This window comes from Mobula birostris, chromosome 17, assembly GCF_030028105.1.
Source record: "Mobula birostris isolate sMobBir1 chromosome 17, sMobBir1.hap1, whole genome shotgun sequence".
In the NCBI taxonomy this organism is placed as follows: domain Eukaryota; kingdom Metazoa; phylum Chordata; class Chondrichthyes; order Myliobatiformes; family Myliobatidae; genus Mobula; species Mobula birostris.
Window position 1 is genome coordinate 52,477,290 of NC_092386.1, and position 19,459 is coordinate 52,496,748.

At 40.2% G+C, this 19,459-nt stretch overlaps 1 protein-coding gene across 1 annotated transcript in view; it reads right to left on the minus strand.

Moving 5' to 3' along the window:
- Window positions 1-19,459, minus strand: part of isoc1 (isochorismatase domain containing 1) — a 40,283-nt gene that overhangs the window by 6,315 nt on the left and 14,509 nt on the right. Inside the window, exons 2-4 of the mRNA XM_072281720.1 lie at window positions 18,509-18,628; window positions 7,878-8,081; window positions 3,215-3,331 (exon numbers count right to left, since the gene is read on the minus strand). Coding sequence (XP_072137821.1) covers window positions 3,215-3,331; window positions 7,878-8,081; window positions 18,509-18,628 — 441 coding nt within the window. The remainder of the gene's footprint in view (window positions 1-3,214; window positions 3,332-7,877; window positions 8,082-18,508; window positions 18,629-19,459) is intronic.

Consider the following 19,459-nt stretch of genomic DNA (forward strand, 5'->3'; position numbering starts at 1 on the left):
GGCCATCTTTAGCATCCAAACAGATGAATCAGCAGAGCACAAGGATGGAATTGGGAATGCAGTCCAAAGCAACTCTGAATTGAACATTTGAACCTGTATGCTGATTATGGTCCAGCTGGTAGGATCCCAGGTCAGAAAATTAGGATTGAAGCTGAGTACAAGAACATACTGAGGGAGCATGCTACTACTGAATATCCAGCTATTCAATTAAATCCTAAATTTTGGTCTCATCTGCTCTCAAGCAACACACAAGATGTGCAAATAACTCAGCCAGCATCTATGGAGAAAAATGAAGCAGATGAAGGGACTTGACCCGAAAAGTTGACTTTTTATTTCCTTCCACAGATGCTGCCTGAGACATTGACTTGACCTATATGTAACCCTTTAACTGGAAACAGTTAAATCGGTAATTATCTTATCGCTGTTTGTGAAGCCTTGCTATGTGCTAACTCACTGCATCAGTTTGCACATAATTAGTGATTACAATTTAAAGGCAATTCAGTAGCACTCCCATCTACTGTGAAGAAATGCACTGAGAAATGTCACGGCTAGCATTAACTCCTGTCTAAACACGTACCTGGACTGGCCACAATCTGCCTTCTGCTATAATAGGTCTACAGCAAATGCAATCTCACTGGCTCTCCTCTGACCCAGAAAACAGCAATACCTATGTGAGGCTGCTGTTTGTTAATTACAGCTCAGTACTGAACACCATAGCAGCTTCAGTACTAATCAAAAAGCTTCAAAACCTGGGTCTCTGTACCTCCCTCTTAAACTAGATCTCCAACTTCCTCATCGGGAGACCACAGTCAACGTAGACTGGAAATAGCATCTCCTCTGATAATCAATACAGCCGCACCTCAAGGGTGTGTGCTCAGCCCACTGCTCCACTCTCTACACCCATGACTGGGTGGCTCGGCATAGCTCAAATGGCATTTATAAATTCACCGATAACATAACTGTTCTAAGCAGATTTTCACATGGTGATGAGGAGGCGAATTTATGGGAGACAGATTGATGGTTGCACAACAACATTACACTCATTGTCAGTAAGTTCAAGGAACTGATTGTCGACTTCAGACAAGGGAAGTTAGAACTCACACCAGTCTTCGTCGAGGGGTTAGTAGTGGAAAGGGTGAGCAGTTTCAAGTTCCTTGGAGAGCATTCTAACTGGTCGCATTACTATCTGGTATGGAAACACCAATGTACAGGATCGGAAAACGTTACAGTAAACTCAATCAGCTCCATCGTGGACATTACTCACTGCATGATCGGGCAAGGTGATGCCACAAGAAAGTGGCATCCATCAACAAGGTCTCCCACCACCCAGGGCACACCCTCTCATTACTACTGTCAGGGAGGAGGCACAGAAGCACGAAGACAACATTTTAGGAGCAGCTTCATTCCCTCCGCTGTTAGATTTCTGAATGGTCCTTGAACTCATGACCACTACCTCACTGTTTTGCTCTTTTTGCACTAATTTTTTAATGTAATTCATTGTGGCTTATGTATCGTACTGTACTGTCGTGGCTATCCCTCGAGGTCGAGCAGTACTGTACTGCTGCCCCACAAACAAATTTCACAACATATGTCAGTGACAATAAACCGGATTCTAACTGGCTGCAAAAGAATGTTAGAAGTCCCAGAGGAGAGATGGAAGATGTTAAATCATGAAGACAGACAGTGGTTTTCTAACGACTGATCAACTAAAGTGCTTTCCAGCATATCTACAGTATTTCTCCCAACTGGAATCTAATTTAGAATTCACAGAAGGAATGAACTCAAAATTTGCCTTCCGGCCAACTGAATCCACATTGTCCATCAAGCACTCATTTTTACACTAATCTTAACCTAATACATTTTATTCTCCTCCAATTTCTGTAAATCCAACCACCACCCCCATCCACACATAAAGAAGCTACCATTTTTTTCCAACACACATTCAACGCACAATTTATAGTAGACAATTAACTTACCAACCCGTACATTTTGAAAAATGTGGAGAAATCAGAGCATTTGAGAAAAACTATGTGGTCACAGGGAGAATATGCAAACTCCATACAAACAATACCGAAGGTCAGGACTGAGCCCGGGTTGCTTGTGCTGCATGAATAGCTGCACCACTCTGCCACCTTAACTCCAATGCACCATTCTAATGAATCACCACTGCAACCTCTCCAGTGGAACCACATCATTCTTTCATTTAACATAGTGACTGAAAATGCACATAGTTACGCCAAGTTAGCAGCCTGCTGGGTCCAGTTTCCCCATAAGCCTCTGCCTGTGGTGCACCAAGTAGTATTAATCAGTGGCTTCCTTTGTTCTAATTGAGAGTAAGAAATAGCATACAGGAACGCAGCAGAAGGAATTCCCTGGAGTGCAGAGGAATGGCAGCAGAAAGCAGAGATCCATGTACATTACAGAGCTGTACCTTGTCTCTCGTCTGCCCCAGATGAAAGAAACAATGCTCAAGATCCCCCCCCCCACAAACGATCACTCTATTCTTTTGTAGAATCATCTCAGCTAGATTTTCTTAGGATTCAATAAGAAGCAAACTTGTTAACCCAACACACCATGGTTATGTATCCCTTATATAATCATTTACCAGAGATCCATTCCAGCAAGTTTACATACTGAACAGAATAGCAACTTTTGAGTATCATGCCACATATGGATACAAATAGAGACATGAACAGGAAGAGGAGCAGAAAAATCCTCAAAGGAAAAAGCTACGTCTCTGCAATTTGACAAAATCAGTAAACCAGAACACAATTCTATCTGAGCATGAGAGGTTTTTGAGGTAATAAGGATATTTTTCCCACAGAAAGCAGAGGATTGAAGGAATCTACCAAGTGCATAGGGAGATTTTGAGGACCAATGCTCATTGTTAGATAGCCAATTTCATGTGCTGTCTCCAGCATAAGTTCCCACTGGATAAGTTAAAGGTGTCAGTTTATTGGTGTGTTAAGTATGCTATTTTACTGGGCAGAATTTCTGACAGTCTGCCAAGACAAACAGTGATAGCAAGGTGTTACTCTAAGTGTTAATCAACACTTAATACTGACAAAGAATATTTATCACAACAGGATAGGGGAATGCACTGGCTTTTGCCAGAAGCAAATGTTGTTAAAGTCTGGAAAGAATCCAGGTAATAAAACTATTTTTAAAATATATCTGTACATACATATTACACAATTTGAAGTTAAACTCTTACCTCTAAAGCAAACATTCTGTCCATCATACTTCTTGAAGAAGTTGCATCAGCTACAATATGCACTTCAAGGCCTCTCCCAATCAGATCCAGAGCAGTTTGTTGTATGCAGATATGAGTCTATCCAAAAACAAAAGCAAATTACCAGTTCTTTCATTAAGCAGCAGCCCATGTCAAATTTGTAAAAAAAAATTATTAGCTACGAATAGTCAGAGGGAAGTGGTTTCTATTTATGTTTGAAGACAGAACAAAAATTAAATCCAGAATAGTTTGAAGAACTCATCAGATATATGTATTTAACTATTTTAGTCTGGTTCTTGGTGATCATGAAAACAGTAGCGTTGTTATCTAAGTGCTACAATCTTCACTTGAACTAAGTATGGATCGACTCTAAAATAAAGTATGCTCTTACTTGCTTGTTAGGGAAAATATTACAGCAGTGCTCAGGCAGGACAGATTAGAGGGTTTGTCTACTGAGTCCTTATGGGTGGAGCTGAGAAACAGGAAAGGTATGGCCACATTAGTGGGATTGTATTACAGACCACCCAATAGTCAACGAGACTTGGAAGAGCAAATCTGCAGAGAGATAGCAGGCAACTGCAGGAAACATAAAGTTGTGGTGGTAGGGGATTTTAATTTTCCATACATTGATTGGGACTCCCATACTGTTAGGGGTCTAGATGGTTTAGAGTTTGTAAAATGTGCTCAGGAAAGTTTTCTAAATCAGTATATAGAGGGACCAACTAGAGGGGATGCAATATTGGATCTCCCGTTAAGAAACGAATTAGGGCAAGTGACAGAAGTCTGTGTAGGGGAGCACTTTGGTTCCAGTGATCATAACACCATTAGTTTCAATTTGATCATGGACAAGGATAGATCTGGTCCTAGGGTTAAGGTTCTGAACTGGAAGAAGGCCAAATTTGAAGAAATGAGAAAGGATCTAAAAAGCGTGGATTGGGACAGGTTGTTCTCTGGCAAAGATGTGATTGGTAGGTGGGAAGTCTTCAAAGGGGAAATTTTGAGAGTGCAGAGTTTGTATGTTCCTGTCAGGATTAAAGGCAAATTGAATAGGAATAAGGAACCTTGGTTCTCAAGGGATATTGCAACTCTGATAAAGAAGAAGAGGGAGTTGTATGAAATGTATAGGAAACAGGAGGTAAATCAGGTGCTTGAGGAGTATAAGTAGTGCAAGAAAATACTTAAGAAAGAAATCAGGAGGGCAAAAAGAAGACATGAGGTTGCCTTGGCAGTCAAAGTGAAGGATAATCCAAAGAGCTTTTACAAGTATATTAAGAGTAAAAGGATTGTAAGGGATAAAATTGGTCCTCTTGAAGATCAGAGTGGTCGGCTTTGTGCGGAACCAAAGGAAATGGGGGAGATCTTAAATAGGTTTTTTGCGTCTGTATTTACTAAGGAAGCTGGCATGAAATCTATGGAATTGAGGGAATCAAGTAGTGAGACCATGGAAACTGTACAGATTGAAAAGGAGGAGGTGCTTGCTGTCTTGAGGAAAATTAAACTGGATAAATCTCCAGGACATGACAGAGTGTTCCCTCGGACCTTGAAGGAGACTAGTGTTGAAATTGCGGGGGCCCTGGCAGAAATATTTAAAATGTCGCTGTCTACAGGTGAAGTGCCGGAGGATTGGAGAGTGGCTCATATTGTTCCGTTGTTTAAAAAAGGATCGAAAAGTAATCCGGGAAATTATAGGCCGGTAAGTTTAACGTCAGTAGTAGGTAAGTTATTGGAGGGAGTACTAAGAGACAGAATCTACAAGCATTTGGTTAGACAGGGGTTTATTAGGGAGAGTCAACATGGCTTTGTGCGTGGTAGGTCATGTTTGACCAATCTGTTGGAGTTTTTTGAGGAGGTTACCAGGAAAGTGGATGAAGGGAAGGCAGTGGATATTGTCTACATGGACTTCAGTAAGGCCTTTGACAAGGTCCCGCATGGGAGGTTAGTTAGGAAAATTCAGTCGCTAGGTATACATGGAGAGGTGGTAAATTGGATTAGACATTGGCTCGATGGAAGAAGCCAGAGAGTGGTGGTAGAGAATTGCTTCTCTGAGTGGAGGCCTGTGACTAGTGGTGTGCCACAGGGATCAGTGCTGGGTCCATTGTTATTTGTCATCTATATCAATGATCTGGATGATAATGTGGTAAATTGGATCAGCAAGTTTGCTGATGATACAAAGATTGGAGGTGTAGTAGACAGTGAGGAAGGTTTTCAGAGCCTGCAGAGGGACTTGGACCAGCTGGAAAAATGGGCTGAAAAATGGCAGATGGAGTTTAATACTGACAAGTGTGAGGTATTGCACGTTGGAAGGACAAACCAACGTAGAACATACAGGGTTAATGGTAAGGCATTGAGGAGTGCAGTGGAACAGAGGGATCTGGGAATACAGATACAAAATTCCCTAAAAGTGTCGTCACAGGTAGATAGGGTCGTAAAGAGAGCTTTTGGTACATTGGCCTTTATTAATCGAAGTATTGAGTATAAGAGCTGGAATGTTATGATGAGGTTGTATAAGGCATTGGTGAGGCCGAATTTGGAGTATTGTGTTCAGTTTTGGTCACCAAATTACAGGAAGGATATAAATAAGGTTGAAAGAGTGCAGAGAAGGTTTACAAGGATGTTGCCGGGACTTGAGAAACTCAGTTACAGAGAAAGGTTGAATAGGTTAGGACTTTATTCCCTGGAGCGTAGAAGAATGAGGGGAGATTTGATAGAGGTATATAAAATTATGATGGGTATAGATAGAGTGAATGCAAGCAAGCTTTTTCCACTGAGGCAAGGGGAGAAAAAAATCAGAGGACATGGGTTAAGGGTGAGGGGGGAAAAGTTTAAAGGGAACATTAGGGGGGGCTTCTTCACACAGAATGTGGTGGGAGTATGGAATGAGCTGCCAGACGAGGTGGTAAATGCGGGTTCTTTTTTAACATTTAAGAATAAATTGGACAGGTACATGGATGGGAAGTGTATGGAGGGATATGGTCCGTGTGCAGGTCAGTGGGACTAGGCAGAAAACGGTTCGGTACAGCCAATAAGGGCCAAAGGGCCTGTTTCTGTGCTGTAGTTTCTATGGTTCTATGGTTCAAAGGTGTAAATTCTAGTTTTCCTCCTACAGATATAACCAGTAGCAGAATTTATGATGGCTCAGAGCACAACAAGAAGAATTTTCATGACCATAATGCCTCTTGTAAATGCTCTAATCATTTACTATTAAATTCCTTGCTGTTATCAACAGTTTTCCTTATGTTGGGCTCGGTCACAGGGAAGGGCTTGCTCTCTTGCAAAGTCCAATTCAGTCTTTTTGCCTCCAATATTCTCCATTAGTTGCAGTACACACCAAAATTTGCATTTATGTATTTTTCCAAACCAATTCAAAAAGTTGCCTTCAGATTACAATGAACTTTGGGATAAAGTGATAAGTGGGGTACTTGAAATGATAAACAGGTGATATTCTACAGATGCTGGAAATCCAGAGCAACACACACAAAATGCTGGCAGAACTCAGTATCAGGTCAGGCAGTTCTGAAAATCAGCCCAAAAAATCAACTGTTAATTTACCTCCATATACTTTGTGTGTGTTGCATAAAATGGTGTGCTTAAAAAGTGTCTTAGAAGAGGGAGGGAATGAATACCACAAAGCATAAACACAAAAATCACTCTTTGACAAAGCAGAAGGCAGCATCACACTTAAGTACTTAGATATGCAATCCATGAACTGCAATTTGCAGATACTCATGACCACATACTTTGAGCCATCATGGTCAGATGCCTCTTCAGAACTTCAAATGAGACCAAATTTCTCTGGCGGCCCCCAGGCGATGACAGGATTCTATCCCAGAGTACAGTTTGGAAATCAGAAATGAACTAAACAGTATGTGGGAAGAGGATCACAAAAAAAAAGCTGTGACAGGAGAATGAGCAGGCGTGGGCAGAGCAGCTGTCAGCTGGACACACTGACTCAATGAGGGAATGAGTCTGCTCAGCATTCTCGGCTTCGTGTGAGGGAGGTGGGGTGATGGTGGGTTATAAATTCATATGCAAGGGCCCTGTTCCCACCTGGGAAAATATGCCTGTAACTCTGCATCATTCCCCATCCATGTTGCCATTCTCAAATGGTAGTTTGCATGTATGGGCTACCCATAAGTCAGGCGCTCGTACCCAGGCTGAACTGTACTCCTAACCAGCCCTGGCAAGAGCCTTGCTAATTTGTTACTTGCCTGTCTCTCTTGAAAAGCAGCTTTTCAAATTCAAGATCAGTGGTTTACCCTTACCAAATCACAAGCAGAGTGAACAGATTTATCTCAAAAAGGTGATAATAATTAGGAAAAACATATCAATCATATCCATAATGTATATCCATATATAATACACAGACAGAATATTCACCTATTTATTTTTTGAGACGCAGCGTAGAATAGGCCCTTTGAGGCACGCCGTCCATCAGACCCTGAGTTAATCCTAGCCTAATCACGGGACAATTCAATGACCAATTAACCTAACAACCGATATGTCTTTGGACTGTGGGAGGAAACCAGAGCACCTGGAGGAAACACAAGCAGTTGCAGGGAGAACGTACAAAAGCCTTACAGGAAGCGGCAGGAATATGGCATGTGAAGAACAAAGTTAATGTATACAAGATCAGATATCTACCTACCTCCACTCCAAACAACACGACACTTTGAATGCTCGGGATTTCATTCAGAGCTGCTTCCACCTCGGGTACAACCATTGAAAATTTAGTTTTAGGCACAACCAACTTGGCTGATGTGACATCAATTTCTGCGACAGTACTCCCAAGTCCTTTTGGATATTGTTCAGTAACAATAACAGGAATTCCCAAAATGTAGGCACCCTGCAGCTGGTGATAATATTCAAAATAATGTTGCATAAGTACACACTGTGATATACAGTAACATTTCATAAAACTATTTCGCAACTCTTAATAGCCCATATTACTTAAGACAATTATATTTTAATAACAAAGGAATATTCACAGCACCAAGAGAAACACTACAAAAACACATTTTTATGTGAATTATTCAAATAAAAAGCAAGACATATGACAGGGTAGTTCATTATAAAATTAAAGATGAATTAATACCTTGGTAAAGTGAACAAGAAGAAGGAATTTCTCGTTTGATTAGTTATGACTAGAGTTGATTGGTACTGCGCAGATGCAACAGAAGTGTTCCTGCGTAGGTCCGGCAAACAGCTTTAAAAATCCAGTCTCTATAAGGAGAGGTACTACCTAACAGAGCACTACCAGTCATTGTCAGAGCAGTGTGAGTCAGTAGTAAGGCCTTGGTTCAACAAGGCTTTGGCAGAACAGGCGGAGCAAGTTAAGAAGGTAAGTTCATTCCTCATTTTTTACTACTTTTTTCCTGAATTAACTCTTGAGAGAATAGCAGGTATGTCTGCAGAGCCAGTGTTCTGTTCTGGGTGTTAGAAGTTGGATTTCCAGTCTGATGGCCACAAATGCACCATGTGGACTGAGCTGCAGCTCCTTAGAGACCATGTTAGGGAACTGGAGCTGCAGTTCAATGACCTTCGGCTTGTTAGGGAAAGTGAAGCAGTGATAGGCAGGAGCTACAGCAAGGTACTCACCCCAAGGCTACAGGAGACAGATAAATGGGTGACCATCAGGAGAGGGAAGGGAGAAGTCAGATAGTGAAGAGCACCCCTGTGGCCATCTCTCCCCAACAATAAGTACTCCATTTTGAGTACAGTTAGTGGGGAGACAACCTACCTGGGCTGTAATATGATTCAATTCATACAACAATTTGAAAGGGAGATTTATCAGTATCGCAATGGAGTAAAGGTAATTAGAGGCCTGAGAGAGGAGCTTGTCCAGGTGAATTGGAGAAGGATACTAGTGGCTTGACGGCAAAGCAGAGATGGCTGAAGTTTCTGGGAATAGTTCACAAGGCGCAGGATAGTTATGTGTCCCAGAAGTTGTTCTCAAATGGCAGGGGTAGGCAACTGTGGCAGACAAGGGAAATTATGAACTGCATAAAAGCCAAGGAAAGGGGATATAAGGTAGCAAAAGTGAGTGGGAAGTTGGATGATTGGGAAGCTTTTAAAATCCAACAAGAGGCAACTAAAAAAGCTATAAGAGAAAAGATGTAATACGAGTGCAAACAAGCCAATAATATAAAGCAAGATATTAAAAGCTTTTTCAGTTATAAAAGAGTGAAAGGGAGGTGAGAGTTGACATTGAACCACTGGAAAATGATGCTGGTGAGATAGTAATGCAGGACAAAGAAATGACAGATAAACTTGATGGGTATTTTGCATCAGTCTTCACTGTGGAAGACACTAGCTGTATACCAGAGGTCCATGAGCGTCCGGGAGCAGGAGTGAGTACCATTGTTACTACAAAGGAAAAAATGCTAGGCATACTCAAAGGTAATAAGGTGGATAAGTCACCTGGACCAGATGGACTACATCCCAGAGTCCTGAGAGAGGTTGCTGAAGAGATAATGGATGCATTGGTCATGATCTTTCAAGAACCACTTGATTCTGGCATGGTCCTAGAAGACTGCAAATGTCACTCCACTCTTTAAAAATGGAGGAAGGCAAAAGAAAGGAAATTTTAGGCTATTTAGCCTAACCTCCGGTTGTGAAAGTGTTGGAATCTATTATTAAGAATGAGGGTTCGGGGTACTTGGAGACGAATGATAAACAAATCAAAGTGAGTATGGTTTCTGTAAAGGGAAACTTTGCTTGTCAAATCTGTTAGAATTCTTCAAGGAAGTAACAAGAAGGGCGGACAAAGGAGAGGCAGTCGATGTCATTTACTTGAATTTCCAGAAGACATTTGATAAGGTGCCACACGAGGCTGCTGAACAAGATAAAATCCAATGGCGTCACAGGAATGATACCTGCATGGATAGAGGACTGGCTGACAGGCAGGAGGCAGCGAGTAAGAATAAAAAGGGTCTTTTCTGGTTGGCTGCTGGTGACTAGTAGTGTTCTTCAGGGGTCAATAGTGGGACCAACTCTTTACGCATTGTTTACCAACGATTTGGATAATGGAATTGATGGTTTTGTGGCAAAGTTTGCAGATGATACAAAGATAGGTGGACGGATAGGTAGCGCCGAGGAAGCAACATGATTGCAGCAGGACTTAGACAAACTAGAAGAATGGCAAAAATGTTGCAGATGGAACACAGTGTTGGAAAATGTACGACAATGCTTTTTGGTAAAAGGAACAAAAGTGCAGACTATTATACTCCCAGAAGGTTAACTTACAGATTGAGTCTGTGGTTAAAAAAGGCAAGTGCAACGTTGGCATCTGTTTTAAGGCAATAGAATATAAAAGCAAGGAGATAAAACCTACTGAATGTTGAAAGGGCTAGATAGGGAGGATGTGGAGATGATGTTTCGTATGATGGGCATATCCAGAACTAGAGGACACAGCCTCAAAATTGAGGGGTGACTTTTTAGAACAGAGGTAAAGAGGAATTTTTTTTTAGCCAGAGAGTAGTGAATCTGTGGAATGCTCTGCCACAGACTGCAGGAGGTCAAGTCCATAGGTATACTTAAGGCAGAAGTTGATAGTTTCCTGGTTGGTCAGGGCATCAAAGCATATGGTGAGAATGCAGGTGTATGGGGTTGAATAGGATCTGGGATCAGCCATAATGGAATGGCAGAGTGGACTCGATGGGCTGAATGGCCTAATTCTGCTGCCATGTCTTACGGACTGAAAGAAAACATTCGAATTCGGCTATCAGTTAACACAACATTAAAACTCCATAAGGGATACATACAGAACACCAGACTGGGAGGACAGGCAGGTGGAGAGTTTAATGAGTTTTATGAGGGCACTGGATAAACACTCAGCAGAGAAATACAAGCACTAGGTTCTGTTTAAAATCGGGGACTAGCTAAATTATTTGTAGTTTCTCTAATGTAATCTACTCATTACTACTATTGCAGAAGACCATGTAGATTGTAGAAATAAAGACATGTCACTGTCTGGGGCCAAAGGGTAGTGAAAGGACCCTTTTTGTAGATGCACTGTAGAAAGCATTCTTCTAGGGTGCATCACAACCTGGTATGTAAGTTGTCCTGTCCAAGACTGGAAGGAGCTGCAGAAGATCGTGAACACAGCGCAAACCAATCTTCCGTCCTTGGGCTCACTTTATACCGCACGCTGTCGGAGCAGTACTGCCAGGATAATCAAGGACATGACCCACCCAGCCAACACACCTTTTGTCCCTCTTCCCTCTGGGAGAAGGCTCAGGAGCTTGAAGATTCGTACAGCCAGATTTGGGAACAGCTTCTTTCTAACTGTGATAAGACTGCTGAATGGATCCTGACCCGGATCTGGGCCGTACCCTCCAAATATCCGGATCTGCCTCTCGTTTTTATTTTGCACTACCTTACTTTCCCTCTTCTATTTATGATTTATAATTTAAATTTTTAATATTTACTATAGATTTGTAACCCAGGGAGCGCGAAGCGCAGAATCAAATATCACTGTGATGATTGTACGCTCTAGTATCAATTGTTTGGCGATAATAAAGTAAAGCAAGGAACTGCCTCAACATTAAGGGACAGCAAGTGATATACATAAACCAGCCACCACATACAATATTAACAAGAGGTAGTGACAAAATAAAATACAAGGCCAGGTTTAACAGGGTGAATGTCAGCAACTGACACCACTGCAGAAGGAAGCAGGTTAAATGGAATGAAGATTGAAAGATGTGGGGATGGAGTAAGATTTAATTGCAATGTACATAAAGAAGTGTTCGCAAAAGACATGAGGATGATCTGGACGGAACAATATTAGTACTGGGAAGATTTCGAAGGAGATCTTCATGAAGTGGTTTGCACTATTTCATGATTTTAAAAGGCATACAAAGTAAAACTTGTTTTGCAAATTGGTAAAGTAGTAATAATATTGACAAGCATCTGTAAACCAGAGCAGATAAAAGGAAACAAATAGCTTCAAGTAAGAACAGCAGTACAATAATCATGACACTCTTTAATCAGAGCACGGATTAGGTTAATCAAACTTGCAAAGGTAGCTAGCTCCAAACACAATTCATATAATTCATTTTAACTACTTTCCTAGAGCAATGCATTATAAATCTGGTAATGGATAATGAAAGAAATTTTATATATAAATTTCCTCTATAGTAAAAGATCTCCCAAAACCTAATGATTATAATATGATGAACTCTGCATTCTATTTCGGAGGAAACAAACTTGGGTCAGAACAATTGTGTTTAAATTAATAAAGGAAATTACAATAGAATGAGGATAGAATTGACTAATGTGGATTGGGCTGACAGATCAACTAGAAAAGCAACAGGCAAACAGTGGCAGCCATTTGAGAAGGTTAATCCATTTCACTCAGTAAAAAAACAAACTCCAGTGAGAAAGAAAGATGGGACAAGGAGAGATGAACCAATCACGGATAACAAATAAAGTTAAAAAGAAATCATAAAAAGGAGTAAAATTTGACAGTAGTCAAAAAAATTGGGATAAGTTCAGAATATAGCAGAGGATGACAAAAAAGATGAGAAAATAATCTATGATGACAAACTAGTGACAAATACAAAAATTGGTAAGAATTCCTTTAAGAGCATAAGAATGAAGATAAGTCCTAGGGAATATTGATCTCTAAAAGAATAAGAATGGGGAAGTAGCCATGGGAAAAAAGAAAACAGCAGAAGAGTTAAACAGATATTCTGCATCATCTTTATGGTAATAGTTACTATAAAACATTCTAATGATACAGAATACTGAGAAGGAATTAAATACAACCACCGTCACAATAGAATTGGTACTAAGGAAAATAAAACAGCCTATGGTTAGTTAATCTCTTTGCCTCGATGGTTGCAATATAGGATCCTAAAATTCATTAGTCCAAACAGTAGATGCAGGAGTTGGAATATATGTTCATTGCTTGGGAGAAAGGTAGCAAATGGACGGTAGCCAAATTTTAGGAGGACAAAAAATAAGTGAGAGGGCTAGTTATGAGTAGGATGCAAACAGTTCAGAAAGAGGTGCTGATATGTTTGGTGAGTGGGCAAAAAGTTGGCAGATTAAGTTTAGTGTGAAATGTGAAGTTACTCATTTTGGAAGGATTATTTACATGGAAGATTACAGAAAGCTGCAGCACAAACTAATGAGAGCCCCTGTGCATGAAACACAAAAAAGCTGGCATACAAGTACAGCAAGTAATGGGGAAGACTACTGGAATATCAGCTCTTACTTTAAATGGAGTAGGAGTTTAAAAGTAGTTAAGTCTAAATATACTCATACCATAAGCTGTTCTAGAGCACTGTGAAAAAATTTAGTCTCCCTCTTTAAGGAAAGATATTTCACTGGAAGCAGTTCAGAGAGGATTCACTGAGATAATCCTTGTGAAACTCTGTGGAAAGGGTAAATAGTCTGGGATTCTCTTCACTGAAGTTCAGAAAAATGAAAGGCCATGTTATTGAAACAAATGCATCTCTCACGACACTGAATATTTCCTCTCATGGGAGAATCCAGAACCAGAAGGCAATTTCATTAATGACTTTCCTTCAATCATTAGGTCATAAATAGTGATATTCACTGATGGCTGTACAAAATTCCGCTCCATTTGCATCTCCTATGATAACGAATCAGTCAACAGCCAAGTGCAGTAAGATCTGATCATCCAGGCCTGGGTTGATAGGTAGCACACAACATTCAAACAATACAAGTGACAAGCAATGACAATATCCAAAATCCGACAATCACTATGTGACATTCCATCACTATCAAAATCCTAGAAGTCACCATTGACCAGAAACCGAATTGGAATAGCCATGCAAAAAAACGTGGCTACAAGAAGCAGACCAGAGGATGGGAATCCTGCAGCAAGTAACTGACCTCCGAACTCCCCAATAACTGTCCACCAACTACGAGGCGCAAGTTAGGAGTATGATGAAATGCTGCACTTAAGCAACTTGGAACTGTACAAGACAAAGCAGCCTGCTTTGACAGACACCACATCAACATCCATTCACTCTCTGTACCACTACACACAGTAGCTATAAAAGCATTAGGATACACTACTTGGTAGTTGCCTTCTAAGCCACACACCGTCCTGACTTGGTGTCCCTTCACCATCACTAGGTCAAAATCCCAGAACACCTTCCGTATGGCATGGTGCTTATACACGTTGAGTACCCCTTATCCGAAATGCTTGGGGCTGGAAGTGTTTCGGATTTTGGAATACATAATGAGATAGCTTGGGATCATCATCAGTTCTGACTGAATTTATGTGCTACCGGTAAGCAATCTTTGTCTTACACTTGTTCATCACACATTTGTACTTCACATTAAAAATTATTACATACCATTAACATAATGAAAATATAATGTGCGCAGGGCAACAAAAGCAGCATCGGAAGAATACTTGAATTAGCCGTTGAACAACAACAAACAACAGCAGGCCTTCAGTCTCCACCTACGATGCCGTGTTTTGATTAAAATATTACAGTACACTGTACTTGTATTTTCTTTTTAAAAAAGTTTTATTTGAGGTACAAAAACAATCAGCATTATAGACTGGTTCTGGTGTTAGATTTTCATCAGGGACAATCTTCAAACAATTTATCTGCTGCTTCGTGATCAGTGGATGCTTTATCTTTAAATTTTTTTTAAATCTTTTAAAAATTTAAGGCAATGCCTTTCCTTAAGTATTCACAACTGCTTTCAATTTTCAGTTTGTAATGATAGAACTTTGCTTGTTTCATGATTAGCACACTGTGCGGCAGCGTATGTTCACTCCAACACTGATGAATCTATTCTTTCAATACACGATTGAGATCTTCATTTGTTGCTTTATGCAGTGCTTGTCCATTTTTCATTAACTTTTGTTCCTTACATATGTGAGGTCACTTCTCAGAACTGTCTGTGGTGTGCAGAGATCTGCACTTCATAAGACCATAAGACATAGGAGCAGAATAAGGCCAACTAGCCCATCGAGTCTGCTCCACCATTCAATCATGGCTGACCGTTTTTTTAAATCTCCTCCTCAATCCCAGTTCTCGGCCTTCTCCCTGTAACCTTTGATGCCGTGCCCAATCAAGAACCTATCACTCTCTGCCTTAAATACACCCAACGACCTGGCCTCCACAGCTGCATGTGGCAACAAATTCCACAAATTTACCACCCTTTGGTTAAAGAAATTTTTCTGCATCTCTGTTTTGAAAGGGTGCCCCTCTATCCTGAGGCTGTGCCCTCTTGTCCTAGACTCTCCCACCATGGAAAACATCCTTTCCACATCTACTCTGCCTAGGCCTTTCAAGATCCAAAAGGTTTCAATGAGATCCCTTCTTATCCTTCTGAATTCCAGTGAGAACAGACCCAGAGCCATCAAATGCTCCTCTTATGATAACCCTATCATTCCTAGAATCAACCTTGTGAACCTCCCCTGGATCCTCTCCAATGCTAGCACATTTTTTCTAAGATAAAGGGCCCAAAACTGTTCATAATACTCAACATTTTCCCAACCACTGAGGTCAGGCTAACTGGTCTATAATTTCCTTTCTGCTGCCTTCCTCCTTTCTTAAAGAATGGAGTAACATTTGCAATTTTCTAGTCCTCTGGCACCATGCCAGAGTCCAACAATATTTGAAAGATCATTTTTAATGCCACCACAATCTCTAATGCTACCTCTTTCAGAGCCCTAGGGTGCAGTTCCTCTGGTCTGGGTGACTTATGTACCTTTAGGTCTTTCAGCTTTTTGAGCACCTTCTCTCTTGTAACAGTAACTGCACCCACTGCTGGTGTCTTCCACAGTGAAGATGATGCAAAATACTCATTTAGTTCATCAGCCATCTCTTTGTCCCGAGTTATATTTCCGCCTGCCTCATTTTCTAGCGGTCTTATATGCACTCTTATTTCTCTTTTATTATTAACATACAGTACTTGAAAAACTTTTACTATCCACTTTAATATTATTTACTAGCCTGCTTTCATATTTTCACCCTTTCCCTTCTAATGATTTTTTTTAGTTGCTCTCTGCAGGTTTTTAAAACTTCCAAATCCTCCATCTTCCCACTAATTTTTGCTTTGTTGTATGCCCTTTTTTTTTGCTTTTACAATAGCTTTGACTTCCCTTGTCAGACATGGTTGTACGATTTTACATTTTGAGTTCACCTTTGGAATACACATGTCCTGCACCTTGCTCATTTTCCCCAGAAATGCACGCCATTGCTGCTCTGCTGACATCCCTGCCAGCAGCTCCTTCCAATTTACTTTGGCCAACTCCTCTCTCATACAACTGTAATTTCCCATATTCCACAGATATACTGCAATCTCAGTATTTACTTTTTCCCTATCAAATTTCAAGTTGAACAATCATATTGCGATCACTGGTTCCTAAGGGTTCTTTTACCTTAAGCTCCCTAATCACCTCCGGTTCATTACGTAACACCCAAACTAGTATAGCTGATCCCCTAGTAGGCTCAATAACAAACTGCTCTAAAAAGCTATCTCTTAGGCATTCAACAATGACAAACTCTCTTGAGATCCATTACCAACCTAATTTTCCCCATGTTAAAATCTCCCATGACTACCATAACATTGCCCTTTTGACTCACCTTTTCTATTTCCTGTTGTAACCTGTGGTCCACCTCCCAACCATTGTTGGGAGGCCTGTATATAACTACCATCAACGTCCTTTTACCCTTGCTGTTTCTTAACGCAACCCACAAGGATTCAACATTATCCAATCCTATGTCACATCATCTGGGAACCTTCCCAGCACCTTGTGGAATCTTCCATTTGTGATTTCGGAGGTATTCAGATTTTGGAATTTCAGAAAAGGGGTACTCAACCTACACCTTCTCCACAGTAGGGGTGGGCAATTAAATGCTGGCTTAGCCTGTGAATCCCACATCCCTTGAATATATATAAAAAAACAGAAGCAATCATTTACATCCAAGGTAAGGAAGAATCACCTCTCTCAAAAGCCTGTCAGTCTCTGGAACTCCTTGCTACAGAACAAGATCATTTTGAGGATATTTAAGGCTAAGATAGATAGATTACTAATCAGAAAGCACTGCAAATCACACTTGTGACACAATTATCATTCCAAGGGCATCATTCCCAGAGATGTGCAGAAAATTACACAATATAAAATATATGCAGAGATCTAGAAATGGCAATCTAGGTTTTTCATCTTGATAAACCCTACTAATCAGAAAACCTAGATTACTGCATCATTGCAAAAGAAATTATACCAGCTACTAACTATAACCTCTGAACCAATATTCAATTCAATTCAACAGCAAGTAGCGTTGTTTTTCTGCTTCTGCAGATATCAGAAATCGGGATATGTGGTGCCCATTTATGTGGCAATAACCCTCCAAGAAAATGACATCCTGACACTTCTGATACATTCATACCACATTTGTAAAAATCTGTCAAACAATATTCCAGTATTATGCTCAAAAACCCTTTGCAGAGCAGTTAAAAGCTTGAGTGCAGAACCAATATTTCTTTCACAGGAACACTGATTACACATCTGAAAACCAGAAAGTGAAATGATATACACACACGAAGTAATTTTGATAATGTAGGATATTCCTGTATACTCCGAAGCAAATAAGTTATAATCATTGCCCTGAACTGCAAAAGGAGGCATACATTTTACAAACAATTTTGTTTTTATATTTAAGGTTAACTGATCATTTCTAAATGAATAAATGACATCATGAAAAGCTGTTCTTGACATAAAAATGTACAATAACTTACCTTTAAAAATAATGGATACCATTGTTTTACCACAGAATTGCCAAAAAAAATTTCAAAACAGCAACAACTTGTCTTCTTGCATCCCAAGCTCTCATGTGGGAGTGCTAGCTAGCAAAATACAAGTTTACTCATGGAGGTAACAGAAAAGATGGCCAAAAACATCTTAGGTATTCAGGACAATTGAAAAAAGGGAAAATATAGAGATCTGAGGGAGCATTAAGTACTTGGGAGCTTGTTAGCTGAACTCATCAGTTGATGGTGTGATTGATCAAGAATCGATGAGGGCCAGAATTGAAAATGCACATCTCAGATGGTTACAGTGCTGGAAGAGATCAAAGGTAGAGGGACGCACACAGTCACAAGACCGGAAATCCAATTATAAAATATTTGAATGAAGGCTGAGGGTTAATATAGACCAAGAAGTACATCTGAGAGCTGACTGGGACCTTGTGTGTAAATGCATTTGTGTCTTTATACTGTAATGCAGATGACAGATCTAATTTCAGAGTGAACAATAATAAACATAAATAAACTTACCAGTCTTTGACCCACACTTATGATATCTCCAAAATACTTGATTGCTGGCCTGAACCTTTCTTGCATATCACAGCAGAAAAACACAGTACTGGAAGCTACAAGGTTTCCAAGTGAAGTCATCTGGTAAAAACAGAAAAGGAATCACATCACTAATGGCTATTCCACTTCCTTCTGTCCTCAAGGCAACAAATACATGGGTATGCATAAAAGCAAAGGGGAAAGGTCCATTTACAATATCACAATCGGCCTTTAATATTTTTCACTCAGTTCCTTGGCACCGAATGTCTATGTGCAAACTGAATACATTGGACAGTGCATCCCAAATAAATTACATAATAGCAACAATTTGTATACTTGCACCTTTGACGTGGTGAATGCCCCAAGACACTTGGTGTGAGCTATATCAAACACAAGACCTCTCAAGGAGATAATATGACAGTTAGCCAAAAGCTTCTTAGGTATTCGGAAGCATTCTCTTCGAAGTTTTTCACAGCTGATAATAAGAATCTAGCTTAAAACTGACAGTGCCAACCTCCTCCTACATAAGATATCCAAGGTGCTTTGAAAGATGATTACAGTTTTGATCCTGTGAAATTCAGTGTTGTACTCATTTGAAACTAATCGGCAAGTTCACTTATTTGCAAGGTAAATTACTGAGCCACAATTTTTCTCCCCTGCTAAATGAGGAAGTATTTCAGGTCATTCCAAATGGATGAAAGCTTTCTTTCTCTTCTGACTGCAGAGCAAATTTATGAAATTAATGCATGCAGTCTCATCTAATGAGTTTGCTCATTCAGAAGAATCAGTCCATGCTAGACCACTTGAGCTTCCTTCCATTGGATGAAATTGCTCATTTACATGCATTAATCTTATGATTTATTTCACATTCTCTCTCGCTCCCTCACCCTAACCTTTGCCCCCCATATGGTTGTCAGTGCCTCTTTAAAAACA